The following is a 10,046-nucleotide window of genomic DNA, read 5'->3' as shown; positions in this document are numbered from 1 at the left end:
ACAACCGTGCCGCGTTTTGCGGATCTGCAAAACATGGATGCCGCCCGTGTGCCTTTCGCAATTTACGGAACAGGAGGCCCATTATAGAAATGCCTATTCTTGTCCGCAAAACGGACAAGAATAGGACATGCCTCATAATTTTTTGCGGGGCCACGGAACGGAGTGATGGATGCGGACAGCACATTGAAGTGAATGGGTCCGCACCTGCGGCTCGGATGCGGACCAAAACCACGGTCGTGTGAACAAGCCCTAAAGCAGGGATTCCCATCCTGCAGTCCTCCAGCTGTTGTAAAACTACAACTCCCAGCATACCCATACTGCAGGGCATGGTGGGAGTTGTAGTCTTTCAACAGCGGGAGGGCCGCAGGTTGGACATCCCTGCCCTAAATAATTACTAATAATAATTAAATATAGTTTCTGCGCATGACAAGTACCGGGAAGCAGCAGCACGTGGCGTGATAGGAGGCGCTTTATATATTGTACTGGCTACACTGCTGCACGATGAGAGTTATACTCCTCGCAGCAATGATCAGTGCACGCTCAGCTTGTTGTTGCAGTGTGTGGGTGATGGTGACACCCCCCCCTCTATCCATACTGTCCTGGCAGATGTTGGAGGACAGTCTGTCTGCCGTCAGCCTCTTCTCAACTGCCCCGGATTTCGTATGCTGGCATATAGGTGATGTTTTCAGAGCAGCACAGAGTCTTTCAGGAATAATCAGCACCCTGCTAGTATTTCAGGTTTCATGCAAATAAGGCTACTTTCACACTGCCGTTTCAGGGTCCGCCTGTGAGATCCGTTTCAGGTCTCTCACAAGCGGCCCCGAACGGATCAGTTTAGCCCCAATGCATTCTGAATGGCTGCGGATCCGTTCAGAATGCATGAGTTTGGCTCCGTTCAGCCTCCATTCCGCTCTGGAGGCTGCTTGCAGCGTTTTGGTGTCCGCCTGGCGGTGCGGAGCCATATGGATCCGTCCTGACTTACAATGTAAAGTCAGGACGGATCCGTTTGACTTGCACTTAGACTTTTTTAGACTAAGTGTATGCAGACGGATCCGCACCTAGCGCAGGTGTGAAAGTAGCCTTAACCTTAGAGCGAATGTCCACCTTACCCCCAATTATTAGAGGGGGACAGACCCTGCGATGCAGCCATATCTCTAACCCTGCCTCCTGATAAGGTCACAAGATTTTGTAAAAACTAGACCTCGCAGCATGGGAGGAGATGATGGAGCAGGACGTAGGAGGATGTGTCTCCAGTCAGCGGCTCCGGTTACATGCCAAGCCTCATTGCATACGTCTGATATTGACGTACCCCTCCAGCCCCCCCACGGTGCTATCACTGGATCCCAGTCTCTGAGGCCTACATAGCGCTCACTGCACCTCCACGAGCCGTTTGGAGATATGATTACAAGGGCCAACAGTATAGGCAGTGATCGTGAAAGAGGACGTTCATTCGTGATCCCTGTCCGGTCGTTAGCGGTATTTACTTGCAGCCATCATCTCCTCTGTATGAGGATGAATGATCGCTACTACGATTGTTCATCCTCATACTGATTTATTGTTTTATCAGCAGCGCATCCTTGTTCACACAGGATGATCTTCTGCTGACATATTTTGGGGCACATAAATGATCGGATCAGCCAGCAAAAAAGCTGATCGCCAGAGCATCTACCCAGATCAATTATCAGGAGGAGTGTGAGAATCCGCCCGATCAGCTTCCCCTGTAATCGCTGTGTCTGCTGCAGCACTCCCACAAGATAAAGAGAACGTTCTGTTTGCCTGCAGTCACCACTAGGGGGAGTTGACTGTATACTGGTATATAGTGTGCTCAATAATAGGTCAGTTAGCTCCCCCTAGTGGTGACTTCATAGTTTTACTCTAAGGTTATGCTGCAATTCGGAGCAGTGTATCAGGAAAACAGAGCTCTGACATCATGATAAAAGGGGAACATACACAAAAAAAAAGTCTGTTTTTGCTATCTGTTTTAATGGATACATTGTAAAAAAAGAAGGATACAAAAGCGCAGCACACTATGCTCTTGTATCCTGCAGAGGCAGGTAAAAAACGTCAACTTTTTATTTATTTATTTTTTATTTATTTTTTTTAAAATGTACCGTATTTTTCGCCCTATAAGAAGCACCTAGGTTTTTGGGGAGGAAAATAAGAAAAAAAATATTTTTAACCATAAGGTGTGCTTTTGGTGGGTTTGGAACTAATGGTGGTCTGTGGATGGCACTATTACTGGGGATCTGTGAAGGACACTGTTATGGGGGGATCTGTGGATGACGCACTGTTATGGGGGATCTGTGGATGACGCACTGTTATGGGGGGGGATCTGTGGATGACGCACTGTTATGGGGGATCTGTGGATGACGCACTGTTATGGGGGGGATCTGTGACGGACACTGTTATGGGGGGGATCTGTGGCTGACACTGTTACAGGGGGGGATTCTGTGGCTGGCACTGTTACAGGGGGATCTGTGGGTGGCACTGTTATGGGGGGGATCTGTGGCTGACACTGTTACAGGGGGGGATTCTGTGGCTGGCACTGTTACAGGGGGATCTGTGGGTGGCACTGTTACAGGGGGATCTGTGAATGGCACTGTTACAGGGGGGATCTGTGGATGGCACTGTTACAGGGGGGATCTGTGGATGGCACTGTTACAGGGGGGATCTGTGGATGGCACTGTTATGGGGGATCTGTGGGTGGCACTGTTATATATGTGCCATCCACAGACCCCCCAGCCCATAACTGTGCCATCCACAGATGTTCCCCATAAAACTGTCATCCACAGATCCCCCCCCCGCCGCTCCAGTGCTGCAGTATACAAATATAAAATTACTCATTCAATTAATAGTTATTAAACATGCCCCCCAACTCCTAATAGTACCGTACATCCTAACCGCTTCAGTAGAATGCAGGCAGGCAGGCCGGGCGGGCGGCGTGTCACTCACTGACGTCACTTGCCTGCGCCGCCTGCTTCATTCATAAAGTAGGTGGCGCAGGCACGTGACATCAGGGAGTTACGCTGCCGCCCGCCCGGCCTGCCTGCATTCTACTGAAGCGGTTAGGATGTACGGTACTATTAGGAGTGAGGGGGCATGTTTAATAACTATTAATTGAGTAAGACATTATATATTGGTATAGTGCAGCACTGGAGCGGCTGGGCTATAGTACAGTGACTGCACCGCCCCGCCGCTATTGCCGGCCCCCAGCTCCTCCTCCTAGTCCCTCCCCGCTCTCGCATACATCGCAGCCTGCGATGTAAAACTGTCAGCATTCGCCCCATTTTGGGGGGGGGGGGGAAGTGCGTCTTATGGGGCGAAAAATATGGTAACTCTATGGTGAATGGATGCCACTGTATGGCATCAGTCTGAGGCATCCGTTAATGTATACGTTTTTTGTATACGTTGAAAGGCAAAAACGTGATGTGAACCCAGCCTAATAGGCTTCGGGGTCTCAGGGCCACATGTATCAGAGGTACATCAGTTTTATGGCATCAAAAAGTCACAAATTTGTATGCAAGTCCCCACTAGCCCAAAAATGTACAACTTAGGCTACATGCACACGACAGTTGTTTTTTGCTGTCCGCAAATAGCGGATCCGTGTACCTGTTTTTTTTACATCCACATCCGTTCCGTTTGTCCACAAATCTTGTAGGTTGTGTTTCCGTGTGTCTTCAGTTTTTTTGGGCGGTCCGCCAAAAAAAAACCCTGAAGGCTGTAATTCTTGAAATTTAATATATACAGGTTTCCCAGCAACCATCTGCAAAGAAAAAAACTGATGCGGATGGCATACGGGTGGCTTCCGTTGGTCATCCGCATTTTTTTGCGGACCCATTGACTTCAATGGGTCCGCAAAACGTTTATTGCAGACAAGAATAGGACATGCAATACTTTTTTTGCGGCTGGGAAACACGGACAGCGGACGCGGAGAAGAAATGATGGACTACACCGCAATTTTAACGGCTCCATAGAAATGCATGGGTAACCATCCGATCAGCCCCCCAAAAAAACGGAACGGACGTAGAGAAAAACAACTGTTGTGTGCATGTAGCCTTATTGGTGAGCTTTGCTAAAAGTGGGTGATGCGTGGCGTGGAGTAGGTGGCGCCGGGCTTGGTCCGGCCAGTCCCGGGCATAAATTACACAAGAAATCTGCCCCGGCTCGGAGCTAGATCCCAGTCCTGGTGCACGGGGCGCCTCTCAATGATTCAGAGTGCTCCTCTTAATAACGGCTCATGCTCACAGGCATATTGGATCAGTGCCTGTATTGTGGACCGTAAACGGCTGGTCCGCAATATACGGGCACTGCCCGCGTGCACTCCATGGTGTGGATCTATTGACTTGAATGGGTCCGCAATCTGCAGAATGCGGCCAATGATAGGACTTCACCTATCTGTTGCAGAGCAGAGGCATGGATCGCATTACGAAGCGTTTCCACAGGGGCTTCCCACCCCGTGCCTCCGCAATGCAAAAAGATAGAACACGTTCTATCTTTGGCCGCATGTTTCGTATTGCGGACCCATTCAAGTCAATAGGCCGTTTACAGTCCACAATACAGGCACTGATCCAATGGGTCCGCAAATGGCATTCGCAAAGCCAGCGCCCGCGCATTGTGATCCGCAGCACGGGCCGTTACGCTCATGGGCACGCGCCCTAAATGTGGTTCATTTGACGCCCGTGGGGCTGAGGTTAACGGGGGAATTTATCATTCTCCTTACTCCATCGGATTTGTAACTTTTCTAGTTGCATTTTGCATTTTACGCCAAGTCTACGAAAAGCGGAGTGAGGACGTAGCCAGAGCGGAGCCATCATAGACTTCATTACGGTACACGGAGTCCGGAGGAGGCAGGTAATTTATCACTAAGAGACCCGCCTCCTCCGCCAGTGCACGACCTATCGAGATCACCATGGCATGGGCCAGCCTCGGTAAAGGGCGGCGTAAAATGCCAAATGCGGTTAGAAAAGTCGCAATGGATTTGAAAAGTCCCAAACCCCGTGGGGGGAGAATGAATGAAAAATTCCACCATATTTATGACCACTACTCCCCCCCAAGACCCCCTGACCAACTTGACAATCCCAGCGTCTGATCTTTTTTTGCAGGAACCCTAGGGCGCAGCGCGGAGCTCCACTGCTCCCATGAATCAGGGTGGGGTCCTGCACTGCGCGTTTCGGCTCCGTCTTTATCACTAGAAGAGGTTTTTCCATTTAGGTGCAATGCTTTGTAATGAGCGTTATTAATTGATAGCAAATCCCGCAGCTCGTCAGCGGTCATCAATCATTCATCTACTGGAGTGGACGGATAATCTGCAATTATGTAAGCGGACGCCGGTGACCCCGGGGTGACATCACAGAATTCCCTCTCTCCGGGGAGCAGGTGAACTTTGATAGAAGCAATAACCATAAGGAAGGAGGCAAAGTTCAGGAGGCTGGAGACCTTCCTGCTGCAGGATCCCGCTGGAGCTGCCACCTGGCGTACCCACCTGCCCCTGGTGCCAGATGAGCCGGGGATCGCCTGGAGATATGGATCAGGGAGGCCACGGCCAGATTTCTGGGATTCTGGAGAAGAGGCGGCAAAATCTGGTGAGGAAATGACACTGCAAAATATCACCCAAGATGTCTATATATATTACTACTTGTAATCATTCTCCATGTAGTGACCTCCAGCTGAGCTGCAGTATAAAGCATAGGGGAGGAGCAGTAGAGCCCCCTGAGCTTCTGATGAAGTAAGAGGTGGATTTCAGACTGCCTGGGACACCAGTAGACAATGCACCTAAGCTGGAGCCCGTGGCCCTAGCTGTGTCCTTGAGTCTGGTGTCCCGAGCAGGTTTTGTTCTGTGGATTTCACGGGTGAAGTCATTGCACTCGGTGTATCAGACATTGTCAGATGTGTTTTCTCCATGTAATAACCCTGGTCATTACCTTTTATGTGGATTTCAGAGATACTGCCTTGTTGAAGCAGAGCTGCAGTGTAAAGCATAGAGGCAGAGGATTAGTCTCAGCCCCTGATGAGACAACAGGTAGATTTTAGACTACCACAGACTCCAAGAGGGAATGCAGCAGAGCTAGAGTGGTTGAGCCAGGAGGTGGACTTTCAGCTGAGCCGGAGCGGGGCACATACATATGAAATGTGGGCTTCTCTTCCGTGGATGATGTTTTTTCCTCTGAGACATCATCTATGTACCTGAGATGTATTGTCATTAGATTGTCAGCTCATTTGCAACAGGTTGAAGTCTTTCTGTGCGATGTGCTATATTGTATATCGATTATTTTTTGGCAGAAATTCCATTGGAGGACATACCAGTTTACACTTGAAGGGGCCACGCTGTCATATTTCAAGATGCGAGGAAGCAATGTCAAAGAGGTGAGGAATGCGGTATTGTACAGGATTAGACGAACATGGCGCCCCCGCCTGTCCGCAGGTCCTCAGAGGTATTGCAGCTCATTCCGTTCACAACATTGGAGCTGAGCTGTGAGAGACCATTGGCAGCGCACTGGGCCTGAGTGTGTTTTCTATGTCTCCTGCAGGGGGAGCTCTGGGGCACCATTGACATCCGAGATGTGAGTACTGAAGGGTCACCTACAAATAATGTCATCATTACTATTCCCTCCTAATTATATTTGCCCTGTGCCCGGATCAGGTGCTGTCATTGGTTTGTGTGGAGACGATGGCATCCCGACACCCTATGGAGATAACCCTGCGGAGCGGAAAAGTCATTGTACTGGTAAATACACCACAGAGGCCGGATTGGGAATATCATGGCCCCCACATGAGCGGGCTGATAGGTGGTCCTATGAGCAGGACCCACCACCTACTGTTTATGGGGCCTCTGGAATCTCTTCCAATGGCAGATGTCAGGGGGTAGAGGAATCGGGCAGCTGGACTTCAACATGCCCAATCCTTTTTTTTTCTCATAGGCTGATAACAGGGAACAATAGACTGTATTTAGCGGCAGAGGTGATACTGGTAACACACAAGTAAATTTACATACACCCAGCCGGGGGCTGGGACCCTTCTGCTGTACAGTGCGGTGCCCTCCGGTGGATGCTAGAGGTATTATATGAATAGTTAAAGGGGTCATCCAGTATCTACAACTGCCCCCCCCCCCCCCATGTGCCGGGCCCCTCCGTGGGAATTGAATTACCCCACTCCCCGCGGCGCTCCTGGTCCTTGCACCACCGCTGCTGCTTCTCCCTGTACACAGATAAAAGTATCCGGTGTCGGGGGACGGGCAGCCAATGGCAGGCGGGGACGAGGACAAACCTCTCTAGTGTCACCCGCTCCCCCTCAACACCGGATGTTTTCATCCGTGCACGGGGAGAAGCAGCAGCAGCGTTGTGGGGACCAGGAGCGCCGCAGGAACGGGGTAAGTATATTCCCACAGAGGGGCCTGTTGTAGATACTGCATAACCCCTTTAACTAAAACTGTATGAGATGCGTGCAGGATTTGTCTTACCGACCCGGGTCTGCTCTGTATAAGCTGGTGACCGTGGACGGAACAAAGGTTTCTCCAACAAGCGTGCGGTACCGCATTGTCTGTGGCTTTACTTCTCAGCTCTCATCGGCATTCCTGGCAGCAGTTCCTCTGAACAGGATCAGGGCAATGGACATGATCAGCTTCCCTTGGCTGCAGCTCTGGTCCCTGGAGGATGCTGTCACACTTGGATGTTGATGGATTCTCCTGGATCCCTCTTCCAAGCTCACCCTAAGATGACTGCTGCCTTCCTCTCCAGGCTGAGACCCCCTAAGAAGTTTTCAACATCACATGAATCTAGAAATGCAGTCTTTTAGCTATGCTTAGGAAACGGCGGCCTCTTGTGGCCAAACAGCAGAATGTCAGTCAAAATCATTTAGGACTACTGTGGTAGTTTTATTCCGACCGCCTCATGGCATGTTTGCCGTGCTGCGGCTGGACCTCACCATTATAGTGAATGGGGCCGGAGCGGACTTCCGGCGGCACGGGGCACTAGCGGTAGCGTGGATCCGCCAGGCTGCCGCTCGTATGAAACTAGCCTAACTTTATTTACACAAATACAATGTCCAGACAATGAGTTTCCTCATCTCACAGCTCTGCTCCTATAATGGAGCAGAACGATGGAAATCATTAGTGCAAGTGTGAACAAGGCCCTAAAATGCTGGACGACATCACAGTCAATGAGGCCCGGTGGGCACCGTTCATTTTCGTGCCCTGCTCCTATAGTAGATATATTAGTGCCAATGTGGACACGGCTTATAATATCCGGCCTCTGATTGCTTCGGTTTTGTGTCCAGGCTGCAAGCAGCAACGAGGAGAGGATGAGGTGGCTGCAGGCGATACAGGAGAGCATGGTGTCCATCAGGAAAAGGTAATTACCACTGGTCCATGATGTCCCCCCTACTATATTATATACCCCTCTACTGTTTAATATACCCCTCTACCCCCTAATACACCCCTCTACTATATTATATACCCTCTACTGTATTATATACCCCTCTACCCCCTTATACACCCCTCTACTATATTATATACCATATACTTTATTATATACCCTCTTCTGTATTATATACTGCTCTACTTTATTATATACCCTCTTCTGTATTATATACTGCTCTACTTTATTATATACCCTCTACTGTATTATATACCCCTCTACCCCATATACACCCCTCTACCTTATTATATGCCATCTACTGTATTATACACCCCTCTACTGTATTATATGCCCCTCTAACCCCTTATATACTCCTCTACTGCATTATATACCCCCTACCCCCATATACACCCCTCTACTGTATTATATACCCTCTTCTGTATTATATACTCCTCTACTTTATTATATACCCTCTTCTGTATTATATACTCCTCTACTTTATTTTATACCCTCTACTGTATTATATACCCCTCTACCCCCTCATACACTCCTCTACTGTATTATATGCCCCTCTAACCCCTTATATACTCCTCTACTGTATTATATACCCCTCTACCCCCATATATACCCTCTACTGTATTATACACTCCTCTACTGTATTATATACCCCTCTACCCCCATATATACCCCTCTACTGTATTATATACCCCTCTACCCCCATATATACCCCTCTACTGTATTATATACCCTCTAGTGTATTATATACCCCTCTACTTTATTATATACCCTCTACTGTATTATATACTCCTCTACCCCCTTAAACACCCCTCTACTTTATTATATGCCATCTACTGTATTATATACCCCCCTACTGTATTATATGCCCCTCTAACCCCTTATATACTCCTCTACTGTATTATATACCCTCTACTGTATTATATACCCTCTACTGTATTATATACCCTCTAGTGTATTATATACCCCCCTACTGTATTATATACCCTCTACTGTATTATATACCCTCTAGTGTATTATATACCCCCCTACTGTATTATACACCCCTCTACTGTTTTATACGCCCCTCTAACCCCTTATATACTCCTACTCCCTTATATACCCCTCTGCTGTATTATACATCCAAGTATTGTATTATATACCCATTTGGTCTATTATATACCGCTCTGCTGTATTATACGTACACCCCTCTATTAATATTAATATGGGCGGACAATAACTGGACTTTCAATCTAGTAATCGCCGCTCCTCGGATACTCCTGTCGTGCGGGAAAGGTCTACAGATTTTAGCCGAGGAATCCGTGACTGGATGAGTAAGGTAATGGTGGCTTGTGTGCAGTGCTACTATGCAAGACTGTTAGATTAAATTGTCTATAGAGATACGAAAGATCTTGCAGTCCCATGTAAAAACACACAGCAGATTAAGGCCTCATGCACACGACCATATGTATTTTGCAGTCCGCAAAAAAAACGGATGACGTCCGTGTGCATTCCATATTTTGCGGAACAGAACAGCTGGTCCCTAATAGAACAGTCCTATCCTTGTCCATAATGCGGACAATAACAGGACATGTTCTATTTTTTTTGCTGAACAGAAATACGGACATACAGAAACGGAATGCACACAGAGTTTTTTTTGCGGACCCATTGACCCATGGTTCCGTATACGGTCCGCAAAAA

At 48.5% G+C, this 10,046-nt stretch overlaps 1 protein-coding gene across 1 annotated transcript in view; it reads left to right on the top strand.

Moving 5' to 3' along the window:
- Positions 1 to 5,367: 5,367 nt before the first annotated feature.
- LOC121007914 overlaps positions 5,368 to 10,046 on the top strand; it is a 32,769-nt gene continuing 28,090 nt past the window's right edge. Inside the window, exons 1-6 of the mRNA XM_040440183.1 lie at positions 5,368 to 5,582; positions 6,280 to 6,363; positions 6,528 to 6,560; positions 6,641 to 6,724; positions 8,272 to 8,345; positions 9,603 to 9,684. Of these exons, the coding sequence (XP_040296117.1) occupies positions 5,499 to 5,582; positions 6,280 to 6,363; positions 6,528 to 6,560; positions 6,641 to 6,724; positions 8,272 to 8,345; positions 9,603 to 9,684 (441 nt within the window). The 5' untranslated portion in view covers positions 5,368 to 5,498. The remainder of the gene's footprint in view (positions 5,583 to 6,279; positions 6,364 to 6,527; positions 6,561 to 6,640; positions 6,725 to 8,271; positions 8,346 to 9,602; positions 9,685 to 10,046) is intronic.

This window comes from Bufo bufo, chromosome 7, assembly GCF_905171765.1.
Source record: "Bufo bufo chromosome 7, aBufBuf1.1, whole genome shotgun sequence".
Taxonomy (NCBI): domain Eukaryota; kingdom Metazoa; phylum Chordata; class Amphibia; order Anura; family Bufonidae; genus Bufo; species Bufo bufo.
The sequence above is the reverse complement of the archived record's forward strand: the minus strand, read 5'-3'. Positions and strand labels throughout refer to the sequence as shown.